The sequence below is a fragment of the Macaca fascicularis genome, chromosome 1 (assembly GCF_037993035.2).
Source record: "Macaca fascicularis isolate 582-1 chromosome 1, T2T-MFA8v1.1".
Taxonomy (NCBI): Eukaryota; Metazoa; Chordata; class Mammalia; order Primates; family Cercopithecidae; genus Macaca; species Macaca fascicularis.
The window spans coordinates 201,411,835-201,431,686 of NC_088375.1; the positions used below are offsets into that span (position 1 = coordinate 201,411,835).

Genomic DNA, 19,852 nt, shown 5'->3' on the forward strand with positions numbered 1-19,852 from the left:
GGCAGAGTAGTCCCAAACGTTTGACAGCCTCACTACAATGCAGTCACTCACATTTCAGTGCAGCCTTGGCAATTAGGTCTCACCTCATACCTCAGCCAGAGGCTCTCAGCAGTGCTCTGTTGACAAAGAGTGTGAGGCTGCTGCTGGGCTCAGAAAAGAAGGGCAAGGAAATTGGTTAGCAATGTCTGCCCAGGGCACTAAGGAGCATACCACAGAATCGCCATCTCTTCCTAACCTAATCTCAGCCACCTGAGGAGGATTAAAAAATTACACAGGCCAGGGCCTTGTCTCCAAAGCTGGTGAGTCAGGCACCTGCAGTGGAACCAGGCATTTTAAACAGCCTTAGGGGGCTTCTGGAGACACCTCCAGTTGAGGTGCCACATCAAACAAGTCAGCATCACAACCCATATTCTGGTCAGAAATTCCAGCAGAGTAAGTTTGAACAGGTCTTATTTTTGTCACGGTTTTTGCTAAGCAGAAGCAGCCATGTCCCTCCTCTTGGGGCTGGCTTACTGAGCATCTTGTGATCCTTTTAGTCATCTCCTGTGGAGAGCTCCCGGTTCCCCCCAATGGCCACCGCATCGGAACACTGTCTGTCTACGGGGCAACAGCCATCTTCTCCTGCAATTCCGGATACACGCTGGTGGGCTCCAGGGTGCGTGAGTGCATGGCCAATGGGCTCTGGAGTGGCTCTGAAGTCCGCTGCCTTGGTAAGTGGCCTCTCCAGGCCTATCCTGCCCAGTTTTTCTCCACGAGATAGATTAGATCTTTCCAAAGCTGGGATCCAGTCTTTGAACAGTATTATTTCACCTACTGACATAAAATGCTTAATGCAAACACCAACTATTGGGCATTAGGCATGACTAAAACCCTGGAATAGCTTATCCCGGGCCACCCAAAAGAATGAGAAGAACTTCAGATCTAAAGAGACAAGCCTTTGAGGGGTTCTCATTCTGGTTAGAAAGGCAATTCCTTCCTATTGGCCTTTGAATAATGAGTAAAGCCTTAGTCTCCATTTTTTGAAAACTTGTAGACATATTCCTGTAACACACCTAAAATACCTTTTATATTATCTATTAGCAAATTTTACACACAACATATAGATCTATACATATATACTAAGCAAATGACAGAAACATAAAACAACCTGGTTTCCAAAGGACAAAGTTATCATTTCCTCCATGGCTAATCCACCCATGGTTCTATGGTTCTGTCTCCTCTCACGCCTTTCTTGGACCCCTAGAGTCTAACAGAGGGCCCCAGCCACATAAACCTAATAGGATAGATTGGATGGTCTGTCCTGGGGTGAACAGTGCAGTCTTGCCACTGTCCCAGGCCCATTAAGAAAGCAGTCACAGGTTATTTCCACAGAGAGCCAAAGGAAGCTGGCGGAAATGCCAGGAATATACTCTACCCAAATCCCGTATAATAAAAAGAACTCATCTAGGTGCTACTTAAGGAGAAGGAAGGAAATATGAATTTAGCCAAACCATCTGTTTTTACATAGTTGTTTCAACACAGCCGGGTTTTGATTGCCTTGATGTAGACAGTGGTGCCCTCCATGCAGTAGATGCTCAGTGAAAAACAAGATGCCTGGGCTGGGTATGGTGGCTCATGCCTTTAATCCCAGCACTTTGGAAGGCCAAGGCGGGTGGATCACTTGAGGCCAGGAGTTTGAGACCATCCTGGCCATCACGGTGAAACCCCGTTTCTACTAAAAATACAAAAACTTCTAGGTGTGGTGATGCATGCCTGTAGTCCCAGCTACTCGGGAGGCTAAGGCAGGAGAATCCCTTGAACCTAGGAGGTGGAGGTTGCAGTGAGCCAAGATCGAGCCACTGCACTCTAGCCTAGGAGACAGAGTAAGACCCTGTCTCAAAAAGAAAAAAAAAAAAAAAAAAGATGCTCTTGAGTTTGGGTTTTTGGAGGGGGGTTGTTTGTTTTTTACAGAAGGCTTTTTTGTATCTGGTTAGTAAGAAAAAGAGGGGGATGATCCTGGAGGCAGGGAGGTAACAGTGATCATTTTGCACACACCTGTGTAGACACAGAAACTGAAGCTCAGAAGTGAGTGGCCATTTGGGATACAACCTTGGGATTTGGGGTGTCAAGTCCTCAACACTATTTTTGTCATGTCGAGGGTTCCTGAAGTCACCCCTAGATTGCTACTCTCAGGGAGAGGTGGGAAAAGTGAGGAGTTACGGGATAGTTGGTCCTTTTCCCCACCCTCCCTGTCTCTCGCCACCCAGACCAAGCTCCACTCCATTTTCTATAAGCTCCTCTTTGATGTACTCTCTTCCCCATCCCTCATCAAAGCTGGACACTGTGGGACTCCTGAGCCCATCGTCAACGGACACATCAATGGGGAGAACTACAGCTACCGGGGCAGTGTGGTGTACCAGTGCAATGCTGGCTTCCGCCTGATCGGCATGTCTGTGCGCATCTGCCAGCAGGATCATCACTGGTCGGGCAAGACCCCTTTCTGTGTGCGTAAGTATGTCATCCACTCTCCCTAGTCATGGGGCTCAGATTCAAAATGACTTTCTCCCTCTCTCTTAATTAGATTAGCTAGAGGGTTATATATATATATATAAATATAAAATAAAAATAAAATAATTATATATATATATAAAATTGCTAATTTTTTTTCAAAACTGAAATCATTGTTGATTTAATGTTTTCCATTCTCTGCGTGATTAATCACTGTTTTCACCTTTATTATTTCCTTCCTTGTGATTTCTTTTGGTTTTACATTTTTGTTCATTTTCTAGCTTTTGAGTGGAAATTTAATTCATTTAGTTTCATTCTTTCATTTCTATTGAGTTTTATTGCTATAAGTGCTTAAGACTATGACATTTTCTCTCATCACTGCTTTAATTGTATCCTATAGAGTCTAATAATAAATGTTTATTATTTATTAGAAATTCTGTAATTTTGGTATTGATTTCTCCTTTTACATAGAAAATTTTTAATAGAAGGATTTGTTTCTAGGTGGAAGGCCCTTTTTGTTTTCATTATATTATTCATTTCTAATTTTATGGCATTGTATATAATATTTCTACTTCACAGAATTTACTGAAGCTTTCTTTGTGAAAACTTACTAACTTAATAGTTGGTCAATTGTTATGAATGTCCCATGTGCACTTGAGAAGAAAGGATATTAGGATGTCATGTTTTATTTATATATTCATGAGATATATCTGATTGATTATGTTGTCTATGTCCTCTACATTCTTACTTTTCACCCACTCAATCTGTTTTATTCTGAGAGATGTGCTTAAAGTTTTCTATTATTAGTGTGTTTCTATTTTTCCTTGCACTTCCTGTAGTTTCTGTCCTATAAAGATGGTTGCTGTGTTATTTGGTGCATAGATACTCATAACTAATATCTCCATTGCACATTGTGGTTTTTAGCCTTTAAAGATGACTTTTTTTGTCACTTTTAATATTTGTTAGCTTGAATTGTACTTTGCTTGATATTAGGCTTACAACCCCTGCTTTAATTCTTTTGCCTGATACACCTTTGACCATTTATTTTAGCCTTCTGATTCTCTTAGGTGTGATTCTTGTATGCAGCATAAATTGCCTTATGAGCTAACTTAACCATCTTTTTCTTTTAGTTGGTTAGTTAAACTCATTCACATATATTAATATGACTGACATGTTTGGTCTTAATTTTGCCATTTCCCATTTCCCCCACTTCTCCACCCCTGGTAACCACCATTCTACTCTCTGTTTCTACGTATTTGACTTTTGGAATTATAATATTAGTTTAATTCTACTTTTCTTGCAGGTTATTTGGTGATTTTTTGAGGTTCCTGATTATTTTTCCCTACATCCTAAAGTCTAGTATTTTTACTAGGACATGCTTCAGAGTTAATTATTCCAAGACAATTTCCCCAGATATTCTGTGGGTCTTTGAATATATAGATTCAGGTCTTTCTTTATTTCCAAAGACTTTTCTTGGATTACGGTTTTAAACACTGGTATTGCTTTGTTTCCCACTATTTTTCTTTCTTCTTCATCAGCTCTGATTATGTGTATGTTGAATCTTCTTTGCCTATCTTCTCTCTCAGCCTCTCTCTCATTATTTTCACCTCTTTATCTCATTATAATTCCCTTGGTTTTTGCCTGACTTTCTTCAGTAACTCTTATTAAATTATCATTTGAGAATATTCTTTCTTGGACCTCTTATAATTTAGTCTTCATTTCCCAGATGGTTTTGTCTTTTTCTTCTATCTCTTTAAAGCATACCATCAGTTATCTTTTATTTTCTTCCACCTTTTGTCCATTTGTGCTTGTTAGTTTTTGATTTTCTGATTTTCATGGTGTTTTTTAAAATATCTCCAGATGCTTATTTGAGAATATTTAGTTCAGTTTAGAATGCTGCTACAGTTTTCTTATGCTTCACATGTTTTGTTTTTGGTGAGGAGGTTTTCATCAGATGAAATGCTTGAATTCTTTCCTATTTGTTTCTTAAAGTAGCTTCCTATACATTTAGGTTGATGTTTTCTATTCATTTTGTGGCTTTAATGTGGTTTAGTAGTACCCTCTTCTGTCAGTGTTACAAAGTCTTCCTCTCTGATCATTTTTACTTCTTTATCTCGTTTTGATTCTCTTGGATATTTGCCTTTTGTTTGTTTGTTTGTTTTAATATAAGGCTTTGTGTGTGGTAAGGAAGAGGTTGTGTGTCCTTCATTTTTGTTTGAGTGTTTTTCTTTTGTCTTGCAGAACCCCAGGTTTTCCCATCATTGCTTCTTATTCCCTTTATCACTCAGAGGATGTCACTTTCTTTTCTTCCAGAAGCAATGGGGGAGAATCACACACACTTTTATGTCCCTTTTCTGTGGTTATACATTGACATGCAAAGATTTGTTTTCTATATATTCATACATAAGATGGATTTTCTCCTTCTGGAGGTGATTTTAGATCAGTGTTAAGCCCTTCACCTGCTCCTTTCTTCTCTTTCTCATCCAGTCTTGCTCTCCACAAAAGCTTGCAACAGAACCATGAGAAGTAACTCTGCCTGGGCTTAGCGTGTATTTCTCTACTTACATATAATTTAAAGTTTGTAGCACTCTCTGGCTTCTAGTTAGGCTGCAGGCCTGGGTTTTCTATTATTTGTTCTTCTGGTTAATCTGCATTTTTTTGATTTAGGCAACAATTGTTATGCTCAGCTCCCTGGAAGTAATTTGGAAAATTCTTCACTTTTTGAATTTCCCTAAAGTGAGCCCTTATGTAAAGCGCAAGTTTTCCTTCTTAATTTTTGTAAGGCAGGTTTTTAATTTTAATTTTTCTTCTTTTGGTTTTTTTATATATGGGATAGGGCCATAAAATAATGAGAACTTGGCCGGGCGCGGTGGCTCAAGCCTGTAATCCCAGCACTTTGGGAGGCCGAGACGGGCGGATCACGAGGTCAGGAGATCGAGACCATCCTGGCTAACACGGTGAAACCCCGTCTCTACTAAAAAATACAAAAAACTAGCCGGGCGAGGTGGCGGGCGCCTGTAGTCCCAGCTACTTGGGAGGCTGAGGCAGGAGAATGGCGTAAACCCGGGAGGCGGAGCTTGCAGTGAGCCGAGATCGCGCCACTGCACTCCAGCCTGGGTGACAGAGCCAGACTCCGTCTCAAAAAAAAAAAAAAAAAGAGAACTTCTCAAAAAACAGTGCATGAAATTAGTCTTAATAACTTCTTAAGGTTTACAGAAAGCAAGACCCAAGCCGGATATGGTAGCTTGTGCTTGTGGTCCCCGCTATTCAGGAGGCTGAGGTTGGAGGATCAGTTGAGCCCGGGAATTTGAAACAAGCCTGGGCAACATAATGAGACCCCATCCCAAAAATAATAAAAAATAGGCCGGGCGCGGTGGCTTACGCCTGTAATCCCAGTACTTTGGGAGACCAAGGTGGGCAGATCACAAGGTCAGAGATTGAGACCATCCTGGCTAACACGGTGAAACCCCATCTCTATTAAAAAAAAAAATACAGAAAAATTAGCTGCATGTGGTGGTAGACACCTGTAGTCCCAGCTACTTGGGAGGCTGAGGCAGCAGAATGGCATGAACCCAGGAGGCGGAGCTTGCAGTGAGCCGAGATAGCGCTACTGCACTCCAGCCTGGGCGACAGAGCAAGACTCCATCTCAAAAATAAATAAATAAATAAAATAAAAAATAAAGATTCATCTATAATTCATCTATATTCAGTCACTCTTTCAGATGTGTCTAAATAAAACATATTTAGTTTCACCCAGAAGAAGAACATGCAGATGCCCTCAGCAAATTGGTGCACAATGTATACAGAGAGATTTAGGTAATAAATAATAGACTGTCGGGGTCTGGATGGAGAATGTCTGCCTGGCCTAAAGACATTGAATGTTAGATTGGACCATATTCAAAGGCAGTGAGTGAAGTAGTTAGGCACTCAGGTGTGGACCCAGATTGCCTGGGTTTACATCTCAGCTCTACCACCGGCTCTCCTGTGGCTATGTAACGCTAGGTAGGTCGGTGTACCTCACTAGGTCTCAGTCTTGTCACCTGTAAAAAGCAGGCACCTCAAAGACTACTGGGAGCATTAAATAAATTAATACACATAAGATGGTTAGACCAGTGCCTGATCCAGATGTTAAGCAGCAGTTGCTGCTGCTGCTGCTGTTGTCTTGTGATGATGATGATGATGATGATGATGATGATGATGATGATGATGATAGTGGTGGTAGTAATGCTGCCACCATCACGTCACAAAATCCAGGATCTCTTGCACTAAGCCCCATTCTCTCTTGGAGCACAGAGGTTTGGGAATTATCTGGAGGAGGAAAGCAAGAATAAAAGAACAAATATTTGTAAGTGTTTATTCTGCGCTAGGCACTGTGTTAGCTGCCAGTACCTATAAAGTCAAGGTTTCCAATGTCAACCAGACTCAAAACTTTCCAGCTGTTCTCTTCATTTCCTCAGTCAGCTCCCTTGTCCTTTCTCCACACAGCTGTTTCACAATTCTGCCTCCTTTCTGAAGACTTATATTCCATCCCCACTACCTACATTCTCAGCAAATAACTAAGTTAAATAGTTAAGATGGCCTGGAACCAGAGAAGCTGGGTTCAAAACTCAGATGAGCCATTTAGAAACTGTGACCCTTGAACAAATCTCTTGAGTCCTCTGAAATTCTGTTTTCTGTGGGTATAATGGTGGTCCCTACCTCATAGGGTTGTGAGGATTAAGTGAGACAGTGACTGCAAGCCCCAACAATTGTTAGCTAATCATATAATATCACTTTCTATTCTGCAGAGATGATAGAAGCCATCAGACAATAGATTCTCCTACTTTCAGCTTCCCCACCCACACATCTACTGTGTGTGTACATCCATCCTTGCCCCTTCTCTCCCACCTCAGTAGAAGAATCTCTCTCCCAGCCCACAGCTAATCCTTCCACCAGTCTCTGGATCTGCTTCCCTCCTGCCTTCCTTAGTGAACTTAGTCTATTCCCTTTTTTTTTTTTTTTTTTTTGAGACGGAGTCTTGCTCTGTCGCCCAGGCTGGAGTGCAGTGGTGTGATCTCGGCTCACTGCAACCACCACATCCCGGGTTCACGCCATTTTCCTGTCTCAGCCTCCTGAGTAGCTGGAACTACAGGTGCCCACTACCACGCCCAGCTAATTTTTTGTATTTTTAGTAGAGACGGGGTTTCACCGTGTTAGCCAGGATAGTCTCGATCTCCTGACCTCGTGATCTATCTGCCTCAGCCTCCCAAAGTGCTGGGATTACAGGCGTGAGCCACCGCGCCCAGCCAAGCTTAATCTATTCTTAATCCTCTCCTGTGTTACCACGGACCTTCCCTTTCTGTTTCCCTCAGCTTCTAAGACCATATTCAATAACGATTTTCTTAGCATCTACTACATGCCAGACCCTGTGTTAGGTGTTGAGGATTAGTATGAACTGAATGTGTCATACATCATCTCTGCCCTTAAGAAACTAGGTCGAATTGTCCCGAAATGTGCTCAAAAGCCTATTAAGTGCTCAAGCCTCATCAGGACCTCTACTTTCCTCCTAATGATGCCTTACTCTTCTGCCCATGGCAGCCTGTATTAGCTCAGGGTCCTCCAGAGAAACCAAACCAATAGGAGGTGTGTCTAGAGAGAGAGTGCGACTTATTTTAAGGAATTAACTCACACAGTTGTGGAGGCTGGAAAGTCCAAAATCACCAGCATAGGCTGGCAGGCTGGAGACCCAGGAAAGAATCACAGTTCAAGTCTGAAGGCAGGCTGCTAACCGAATTCCCTCTTCTTCCAGGGATGGCAGGCTGCCTTTTCTCTTGAGTCCTTCAACTGCTTGGATGAGGCCCACCCACATTATGGAGGTCCTCATAATCTATTTCACTCAAAGCCTCCTAATTGAAATGTTATCTCCTCTAAAACATGCCTTTACAGAAACATCTAGAATAATGTGAACTAACATTTGGCCATATGTCTAGGTATCACAGCCTAACCAAGCTGACACATGAAATTAACCATCACATGGCCATGCTGCTTGAGAGAGTTGCCTACACTAATTGCCTCCACCTCTCCCCTCATTAGCAGCAAAGACCACTTCTCTGCTCTATCCAGAAAGAAATTCCATCCCAGTCAATAGGACCTCTGGTCCTATGCCATGTTCTAGAGTGCTCAGAGCCTCTGCTACCCAAGAGCTGCAGAGCAGGAATCTGAGAAGTGCCAGCCAAAACTTTCAAGCAGCCAGAAAGCCTGGGACCTAAAGAGAACATGAAGAACTTATACAGGGGCACCAGAGATGGCACCTGGTGGCAGCAGCTTCTTCTCCTGCTTATTCTGGTGTAGGGCCTATGGCTTGGGAATATGTGGGAAGCAGTGGGTAAGAGCCTGAACCAGGCAGAGGACACTTGCAAGTCACCAATGGTCCTATTGATGAATCCGATGGACACTTTTTCATCTTTATCTTATTTGATCTATCAGGGATCTCTGACCATTCTTGAGGCTCTTGGCTCTATGACAGTGCCGCCTCCTGTAGAGCTTTTTGCTTTACTACTTTTTTGATCCCTCCTTGGTTTCCTATAGGTTTTTTCTTTAACGTCTGCCCTTCAAAAAGTGGTATTCCCAAAGGGTTTAATCCTCAATGCTCTTCTCTCTCTTTATATGAGTTATTTCTACCTTCAGAGAAGAGGCATCACGACCTTTTCCAAATCTGGTGAAAGTAATGGACCCTCTCCCGAGCTGGCTGCAAACACCCAGTGCCTTGCATATAATTTCAGGGGTTCACAGATGCTGCGATGCTTATCACTGCTCTCCCACAACCTTCTTGACCTGGCAAAGCCCTACTCACCCCTGAGATCCAGATCAGACCTCATGCCACTCCCTGTGGGACCCTCTTTGACCCACTCTCTCCCCAAAGGAGGGTAAAAGACACTCCTCTACACTGGGCTCTATCTCAGCACCAGCCCACTGGGTTTAACAGCCACTTCCCTGCCTGCCCACCTGCAAGTCTGTGAAATGAGCTTCCTGAGGTCAGAGAACATTTCATGTTCTTCTTTGTATATTCCACTCCATAGCAGAGTACCTATCTCATAAAAGGCACTCAGCAGACATTTGATTACAAATAATTATGTGAATTGAATCTTTTTTCAAAGCAACCGTGTGAAATACATATCAAAATTCTTACTTTGCAGCTATAGAAACCAAGCCTCAAAGTGAGTTATCCTTAGACCCAAAGTCAGGAAGGGGCAGAGCTGAGCTGGAAATCCTGGTCTGCTGGCCTTCATTGCTCATTCTCATCTCACCATGCCAGGCAGCTTTGAACCCATGTGGTCCACTAACAGCCTGTCCCCTGTTCTTCCTGGCTCCCTCCACTGGAGTCAGGGTTGCTACTACTGAGATTTACAAAAGAGAACTAGCCCAGAAAACACCAGATCTGGCCACAGCAAAGACTGGTGCTTCCTCATCTTACACCCCCATCACCAGTTATCACCATTTGGGTCTTAGGTGGGATCCTCATGGATTTAAGTATTGGGCAAAGAGAACATCCCTTATGGTTCCTCATCTTCCCACAAATTAAAACCCAGAACAAAGCGAGAGGCCTGGCAAAAGCCTCAGATGGGAGTTCAACCCCAGGAGACCAGGGTGCCAGGCAGGGACAAAATGGATCTAAGGGCTAAGGATCAAAGCAGAAACCCAAGCATCCATCAATCCATGCGCTTACTCATTTGCTGAATCACTCAGCAGATATTTATCACGCTCCTGCTGAATGTCAGGCACTGGTACATACACCAAGGGTGTAGGAATAAGCAAAACAAAGTCCCTGACCTCAAGGAGTTTGCATTCAGCTGAAGGTTGATAAGTAATAAACGAATACAGAAGTGCTATGGTGCGTTGGTTGGTGACAGTGCTATGGAGAGAGGTTGAGCAGAGCAAGGGACCTGGAAGTACTGGCCATGCTGGCCCACTGGGGACTAAGGGAAGGCCTCACTGACATGGTTAATTTGAGGAGAGACCTGAGAAGAGGAGGGCAGGAGTTAAGGGATATCTGCAGGAACAATGTCCTAGGCAGAGAAGACAGCAAGTGCAAAGGCCCTGGGGCAGGAACTTGCTTTGTATATTCATGAAACCTCCAAGAGGCCAGTGCAGCCGAGTGGAGTGAACTGTACCACTGGGAGGAAGGGGGAATCTGAGGGATACGGGGATAAACGTGGTGACCTGCGAATACCACATCCCTCTTCTCTTCCCTGCTCATGTCTGAGCAAAATGTTAAACAAAACAGAGTGTTAGGTGGAGGCCCAAATATTACCTCGCTCACTAATAAAGGCTAAGTTGGAAAATGGAGCTTAATGCGAGAGTAATATGGAGGCTGCTATATGAACCCAGAATGAGATGGATTCATCCCCCCACAGAGGTAACACTGCAGTGGGGCGTGCAGCCCTGCAATGTTGGGGATAACCTGCCTCCTCAACAGCTGAGAGCAGCCGAGAACATTGCTCCCTGCAGATAACTAGGTCCCTAGAAGAAGAAGGGATGCTGAGTCAAACATACCAGCTCATTCTTCCCAAGTTGCACAGATCAAAGTGCACTGACTGAACTCCCTTCCCATGGAAGGAATGGGAGGTAGTGGGTTCTCTCCAAACAGCAGCTCTGTTTCCCCAGTTTACCTGGGCCATTGGTCTAACAGGGTGACTGAACTCTACACCAGGCTTGGTTAGCATTCACTCTGGTTCTACAAGGTTGCCTCAGGAAGGAGGATGGGCCTAAATCAGCTGACGGTTGGCCATCAGTATACTCAGCAATTAAGAATGGATCTGGGGGGCTGAAGGCATCAGAGGCAAGGAAAATAAGATAGCACTGACCACTCAGACCACAGAGAACCACAGTCCAGGCCTAACACGCTATGGGAAGTCATAGAATGATTGATCTCAGGTTGTCCAAGCTACAGACATATCTTCAAGGAGGACAGAATGTTCCCCTGACAATTTCAGTTTATAAAGGTTTTACAGCAAAAGAGAGTGAAGTTAGACTTAGGGCTGAACTTCACTGATGTGTGTAAGAGATGCCAGGTGAGAGGTGGATAAATTTTGAGGGGTGTGGAATCGTAGGAGGGCTTACATATCTTCTGTTTTGGTTGCAGCAATTACTTGTGGACACCCAGGCAACCCTGTCAACGGCCTCACTCAGGGCAACCAGTTTAACCTCAATGATGTGGTCAAGTTTGTTTGCAACCCTGGGTATATGGCTGAAGGGGCTGCTCGGTCCCAATGCCTGTCCAGCGGGCAATGGAGTGACATGCTGCCCACCTGCAGAAGTGAGTCACCCTTTCTCTCCCACTCTACTCCCCACCATCTCTGCCATATGTGGTTCTGTAGCTCAGAAAAAGAAGCCGGTGAATTTGTTCTGGCATCATGCTGACCCAGATAGGGAAGATGGAGCAGACAAGGGTCATAAATGAGGACTTTCTCAACCTTTAGATAGAGCCACATAAAATTTCATCATCATGGGTTATACAAGGAAAGCAAAAGTTCGTTTTATCTTTCAGGTCTTCTTCTGTACATTTCATTGAACAAATAATGTATCATTATCATATAAAGCCCCATTATTTTTTAACAGAGGTTTATTTTTCTCACATAAACAGGAAATCTAGAAGTACTATTATTTCTATGCCGCTCCATGAGATCGGGAGCAATATCTTGGTCTTTCCGTGTGGTTGCAAAATGGCTGCTGTGGCTCCCTTGGAACCACACTTAAGAGATCCCCATTCTTGATGAAAAAGTAGAGGATTAAAAAGCAGAGAGCCTAAGAGTTGAGATAAAGGGGGTGAGGGCTGGGGGAAAATACACAGAGAGGAAGCCAAAGACTCAAAAATCAGACAGTATAGAGAATGTCCTGGCTCCATTTGGAGTATTTAGGAAATAGCTTCTAACATTTTTAGAGGCTTTTGACGGCAGTGAAGCCTCAGAGAGGTTCATCAAGAGTAAAAATCCTTAAAGGCTTATCAAAGATTTTTTTTAAATACCTTCCTGCCCACTTCATATGATGAGTTTGAGACTCAGGTAAGATAATGGATTTGAAGATGTTTGGAAAGAAAAATATAGTCATGGGTTATGAATAATATTGTCATTATTCTAAAATCTTATCCTGATTTTGAGTTAAACTGCTTTGGAAACACTTTTAAGATTTTAAAGTCAAATATATCCCTCAGGATATTAATGTGTCCCTGAAATACTCATAAAAGTGATTAAAACCATTTTCAAAAGAGCCCAACCCTGTTCAAGTCAGTTGAAATGCATCAGTTTTACAATTGACAAGCTTTGCTGTGGGAGGCACATTGTGCTAGGATCAGACACATGCAGACTAGACATTCATGCCCTCAAGGGACTCATGTGTTCAAACAAGTCACAGCACAGGCTGGTAAAGTCAGCAATAGCGATTCGTGCAAGGGAGTACCAGAAAGGGAGTAATCAGTCTGGGAAGAAGTGGGAAGGGTTCTCTAAGGAGGTGATGTCTAGCTGGACATGGAAGGATGACTCTTCTGACCAGGTAACCAAGCTGAGGGGAGAAGTCCACCAGCCTCAGGACCAGCTCACCCTTCAGAAAGGGTCTGCTTCATTGCCTAGTTTTGCTCTAAATATTTTGCTATACTGGGAATCCATGCCTGTTTGGACTTCTGTTCAATTGCAGTCATCAACTGTACAGATCCTGGACACCAAGAAAACAGTGTTCGTCAGGTCCACGCCAGCGGCCCACACAGGTTCAGCTTCGGCACCACTGTGTCTTACCAGTGCAACCACGGCTTCTACGTCCTGGGCACCCCAGTGCTCAGCTGCCAGGGAGATGGCACATGGGACCGTCCCCGCCCCCAGTGTCTCTGTAAGTAGATGTCACCTGCTCAGAATGACTGATGGGGTGGCCCATGTCAAAGAGCAGTCCTCCCCTCTGTGCATGTGCGTGTGTGTGTGTGTGTGTGCACATGTATGTGTTGCCTTACGGTGACAGTCACTCTGGCTACTCCTGGGATTTCAGATTCCTTCTTGAGCCCCTGTTGGGTGACTTGCCATACCAATTTTTGTGTTCTCACTTTCCTAGCTAGAGGCCTGGTCCCTTTCCTCTCTAGAGTTACCACCCTCTTTAGCTTACAGAGTTCCCTTTTCTCAGAACTGGCTGCCTAGTGGGACACCATCTCCCAGCTTTACCCCTTCCTTGCCCTTACAGAAAGATAGCACATGAACCCCTTCCCTCTAAAGGACTGAAGCAGAAAGGCCCCAGAATCTGGAGGCAGACCAACTTAGACTGGAATTCTGGCTTTGCTACTGAACAAGTAGTATGGTTTGGGGAAAAGTTCACTAACCTCTCAGAACCTCAGTTTCTTCATCTATAAAAATGATGCCAGTACCTATTCCATAGGGTTATTAGAGGATTAAAGAAAAAAATCTATGAAAAGTGCCAGGATAGTGTCTGGTACATAGTAGCTACTCAATAAACCATGACCACATTAATTATTGTTAGGAAAAGATATGAGGACATGTTTTTTAAAAGGGGTTTGGGAGGTGCTCAGAATCCTAATGTATTAGTCTGTTCTCCCACTGCCATAAAGAACTGCCCAAGACTGGGTAATTTATAAAGGAAAGAGGTTTAATTGACTCACAGTTCCACAGGCTGGGGAGGCCCCAGGAAACTTACAATCATGGTGGAAGGAGAAGCAAACATGTCCTTCTTCACATGGTGGCAGGAGAGAAAAGAATGGGCAAAGTTGGGGAAAAGCCCCTTATAAAACCATCAGATCTTGTGAGAACTCACTCACTATCATGAGAACAGCATGAAGGTAACTGCCCCCATGATTCAATTACCTCCCACCGGGTCTCTCCCACAACACGAGGAGATTATGGGAACTATAATTCAAGATGTGGTTTGGGTGGGGACACAGCCAAACCATATCACCTGACATCTGGTCCCTGGCCTTACACGTCCTTATGAGAAGACAACCCCTTGGTTTCCTGCTCTCCCCTCTGGTTCCTAAAGGTGAATCCACACAGATTTCTCTCTCCCCCATCTTCCAAGAAGCAGAGAGGTGAAGATGCACTCAAGAGGGAGTAATGGATATGCAATTAAGGCCATTCAGCAGTCCACCCACCTTTGGCAGATTATATACATTTTGTAGGCCCTCCAGTCTGGGCGACTGCATTTTTTATGCCCTCATGCCTATAGGTCTAACAGGAGCCTGGTATAGCTGCTCACTGCTTGTAGTTTCCTTGCTTGAGAACTCTGGCCTGGCCATCCAATCCCATTTATGACCAGCAAATTGTTTGGGGTCAGAAATGGACACCATGTGTGTACAGTGGTGCCAGCTGAGATTAAGAGCGCCTAGTGGGCTCAAATTGTTTTTTCTTCTGGTAAAATGCAGCTTTTATCATAATAAAGTGACCATATCCATATTAACTTTTTGTCCCAATGCTTGTTTTATCTGAAGTTAATTCAGTCACATATTCAGGCTCCTCTTCTAACTCTGTTTCTCTTGCTGCTCTAATTCTAGTTCTCTTGATGCTGCTTCAGGGGAGGAGTGAGCTCCTCCATTGAAGTCTTGAACCCATCAAAGTCATGCATGAGGGTTGGAATCAGCTTACTCCAAACTCCTTTTAATGTTGCTGTTGATATAACTAATAGTTATATATATTAATATACAGGCATACATTGGAGATATTGCAGGTTCAGTCCCAGATCACTGCAATAAAGCAAATATCACAATAAAATGAGTCACACAAATTTTTTAGTTTTCCAGTATAGTCTAAGTATGCAATAGCATCATGTCAAAAATATATGCATACCTTAATGAAAAATATTGCTAAAAAGTACTAACAATCATCTGAGCCCTCAGCAAGTCGTACTCTTTGCTGGTGGAGGACTTTGCCTCGATGTTGATGACTGCTGACTGATCAGGATGGTGAAGGCTGGTGTGGCTGTGGCAATTTCTTGAAATAAGACAACAGTGAAGTCTGCCACATGGACTGACTCTTCCTTTCATGAAAGGTTTCTCTGTAGCATATGCTGCTGTTTGATAGCATTTTATCTACACAGTATAACACCTTTCAAAATTGCAGTCAGTCTTCTCAAATCCTGCTGCCACTTCATCAACTAACTTCATGTGAAGTTCTAAATCCTTTGTTGTTGTTTCAACAATGTTCATGGCATTTTCACCAAAAATAGTTTTCTGATTCTTCTTAGGAAACCACTTTCCTCGCTCATCTGCAACAAGCAACTTCTCATCTGTTTGAGTTTGATCATGAGATTTCAGTAATTCAGTCACACCTTCAGGCTCCACTTCTAATTCTAGTTCTCTTGCTACTTTTACCACATCTACAGTGACCTCCTCCACTGAAGTCTTGAACCCCTCCAAGTCATGTGTGAGAGTTGGAATCAGCTTTTTCCAAACTCCTGTTAATGTTGATATTTGGACCTCCTCCCATGAATCACAAATCTTCTTAATGGCATCTAGAATGGTTAATCCTTTCCAGAAAGTTTTCAATATACTTGGCCCAGATCCATCAGAGGAATATACTATCCATGGAAGTTATAGCCTTATGAAATGTGTTTCTTACATAATAAGACTTGAAAGTCAAAATTATTTCTTGATCCATGGGCTGCAGAATGGATGTTGTGTTAGCAGGCATGAAAACAACATTCAATTCCTGTACATCTCCAGTTCTGTTGTACAGGAGCTCTCCATCAGAGCTCTTGGGTGACCAGGTGCATTGTCAATGAACAGTATTATTTTGAAAGGAATCTCTTTTTTCTGAGCAGTAGGTCTCAACAGGGGGCTTAAAATGTTCAGTAAACCATGCTATAAACAGATGTGCTGTCATCTAGGCTTTGTTGTTCCATTTATAGAGCACAAGCAGAGTAGATTTAGAATAATTCTTAAGGACTCTAGGATTTTCAGAATGGTAAATAAGCATTGGCTTCCACTTAAAATCACCAGTCGCAGTCATCCCTAACAAGAGAGTCATTCAGTCTTTTGAAACTTTGATGCCAGGCATTGACTTCTCTCTAGCTATGAAAGTCCTAGATGGCATCTTCTTCAAACAGAAGGCTGTCAGTGGCTCATGCTTGTAACACCAGCACTTTGGGAGGCTGAGGCGGATAGATCATGAGATCAGGAGATTCAGACCATCCCGGCCAACATGGTGAAACCCTGTCTCTACTAAAATACAAAAAAATTAGCCAGGCATGGTGGCGTGCACCTGTAGTCCCAGCTACTTGGGAGGCTGAGGCAGGGAAATTGCTTGAACCCAGGAGGCAGAGGAGGTTTCAGTGAGCCGAGATGGTGCCACTGCACTCCAGCCTGGTGACAGAGCAAGACTGTCTCAAAAAAAAAAAAAAAAAAAAAAAGGCTATTTTTTCTACCTGTAAAATCTGTTGTTTAGTGTAGCCACCTTCATCAATTAGCTTAGCTAGATCTTCTGTGTAACTAACTATAGCTGCCACATCAGCACTTGCTGCTTCACCTTGCACTTTTATGTTATAGAAATGGCCTCTTTCCTTAAACCTCATCAGCCAGCCTCTGCTTGCTTTGCACTTTTCTTCTGCAGATTCCTCAACTCTCTCAGCCTTCATAGAATTGAAGAGGGTTAGGGCCTTGCTCTGGATTAGGCTTTGGCCTAAGGTAATGTTGTGGCTGGTTTGATCTGCTGTCCAGATCTACCTACCTTCTATGGTAGGTGGATGCCAAGGACAACGCTAAACATCCTACAATGCACAGGACAGCCCCCTACAATAAAGACTTACTCAAACTTTCTCCATATCAGCCATAAGGCTGTTTCATTTTCTTATTCATGTATTCACAGGAGCAGCCCTTCTAATTTCCTTCAGGAACTTTTCCTTTGCATTCACAATTTGGCTAATGGTTTGGCTCAAGAGGCTTAGCTTTAGGGCTGTCTCGGCTTTCGACATGCCTTCCTCACTAAGCTTTTAATCATTCCTAGCTTTTGATTTAAAGTGAGAGACGCAATTCTTCATTTCATTTGAACACTTATAGGACATCATAGGGCTATTAATTGGCCTCATTTTGATATTGATGGGTCTCAGGGAATAGGGGCACTCAAGGAAAGGGAGATAGACAAGGAATGGCCAGTCGGTGTAGCAGTCAGAACACACACAACATTTATCGATGAAGTTCTCCTTTTTATGTGTGCATGGTTCATGGCGCCCCAAAACAATTGCAATAGTGACATCAAAGATCACTGATCACAGATCACCATAACAGATGTAACAATAATGAAAACCTTTGAAATATGGTGAGAATTACCAAAAGGTGATGCAGAGACATGAAGTGAGCATGTATTATTGGAAAAATGGTGCTGTTAGGCTTGCTCAACACAGGGTTACCAAAAACCTTTCATTTGTAATAAACACAACATCTGTAAAGCACACTAAAGCAAGGCACAATAAAACTAGGTGTACCTGGCCAGGCGCGGTGGCTCACGCCTGTAATCCCAGCACTTTGGGAGGCCGAGGCAGGCGGATCACGGGGTCAGGAGATCGAGACCATCCTGGCGAACACGGTGAAACCCCGTCTCTACTAAAAATACAAAAAATTAGCCGGGCGTGGTGGCGGGCGCCTGTAGTCCCAGCTTCTCGGGAGGCTGAGGCAGGAGAATGGCATGAACCCGGGAGGCGACGGAGCTTGCAGTGAGCGGAGATTGCGCCACTGCACTCCAGCCTGGGAGACAGAGTGAGACTCCATCTCAAAAAAAAAAAAAAAAAAAACTAGGTGTACCTGTAACTTATAACCAGCTTCCTTCTTTTAGTATTGGCATGATTTTTAAATCATTTTATTTTTAACTGCTCTCCATGTAAAAAGCAGGTAATTGTGATTTTTAAATCCTATCTGACAATCTTTTCTTTCAGGTGGAAGATTTAATCCATTTGCATTTTTTCTTTCTTTTTCTTAGTGAAATATAATTCACACACCATAAATTCATTCTTTTCATGTGTACAATTCAGTGATTTTAGTGTATTCACAAGGTTTACAAGCATCATCACTGTCTAATTCTAGAACACTTTTCATCATTCCCAAGCAGCCCTTAAAAGTCACTCCCTGTTGCCCACCCCCACCCCAGCTCCTGGCAACCTCTAATGTACTTTTCTGTCTCAATTTACCTATTCTGGACATTTCATATAAATGGAATTATACGTGTGTCTTTTGTGTCTGGCTACTTCCACTTAACATAAAATTTTCAAAGTTCACCCATGTTTTAGCATACATCAATACTTTATTCCTTTTGGCCAAATACTGTTTCATGATATAAATATACCATATCTTGTGTATCCGTTCAACAATTGATAGATGAACTGGGACTATTGTGAACATTTCCACTTTGGGACTATTATGTTTCCATTTTATAGCTATTATGAATTATGCTGCTTTGAACATTTGTGTATAAGTTTTTGTGTGAACACGTATTGTCAATTCTCTTGGGTATATACCTCGGAGGGAAATTGCCAAGTCATGTAGGAATTCTATGTTTAACTTTTTGAGGAACTGCCTAACTGTTTTCTAAAGTGGTTGCACCATTTTCCATTTCTACCAGCAGTGTGTGAGGATTACAATTTCTCCATATTCTTTCCTATGCTTGTTATTGTTCACCATTTTTATTATAACCGTCCTAGTGGATGTGAAGTGCTATCTCATTGTAGTTTACATTTGCATTTCTCTAATGACAAATGGTATTAAGCATCTTTTATGTGTTTACTATGTAACAGATCATAGTGACTTAATGCAACAGCCATTTTCTTCCTTATGATTGGCAATTCTGGCAGGATTTAGTGGAGACAGCTCATCTCTGCTCCACATGTTATTGGCTGTTGTGGCTGAGGTGGACCTAGAAGATCTGAGATGGCCTCACTCACATCGTGGCGCTGGCTGTCAGCTGGGGCATTGTGATTGTTCTCCACGTGGTCTCTCCCCTCATTTGAATTCTTGTCATTTGGTAGTCTCTGCCAAACTTCCTTACATGGTGCCATGGTACTCCAAACAATGAAGGTAGAAGCTGCCAAGCCTCTTAGGATGTAACTTGGCTCAACATCACTTCCACCATGTTTTGTTATTCAAAGCAAGTCACAAGGCCAGCCTGATTCAAGGGGAGGGGAAAGGGAAAACAGGCTCTACTCCTTGATGGAAGGAATTGTTAGTAGCAGCAGTCTGCAGATAATCTACCATAAGCATTTAGAACAATGTTTGACCCATATCAAGACCACACTGAGAAGTGAAGATACCTATTCTTATCATCCCAGTACCAACCAAAATTCATCATCAGGGTCAGCACTGGCGAAACCCAGGTTTTACCACTTGGTCACCTGTTGTGGTCTGCCTCCATGCTATGCC

General features: G+C 43.0%; 1 protein-coding gene across 13 annotated transcripts in view; it reads left to right on the forward strand.

The window, feature by feature from the left end:
• CSMD2 (CUB and Sushi multiple domains 2) overlaps window positions 1-19,852 on the forward strand; it is a 650,869-nt gene that overhangs the window by 591,614 nt on the left and 39,403 nt on the right. For 11 of the 13 annotated variants that reach the window (XM_045375140.3, XM_045375143.3, XM_045375139.3 and 8 more), the window contains 4 exons: window positions 537-710; window positions 2,314-2,487; window positions 11,609-11,782; window positions 13,156-13,344. In XM_045375140.3, the coding sequence (XP_045231075.2) occupies window positions 537-710; window positions 2,314-2,487; window positions 11,609-11,782; window positions 13,156-13,344 (711 nt within the window). The remainder of the gene's footprint in view (window positions 1-536; window positions 711-2,313; window positions 2,488-11,608; window positions 11,783-13,155; window positions 13,345-19,852) is intronic. The other 2 variants (XM_065525404.2, XM_045375155.3) reach the window with 1 other exon arrangement.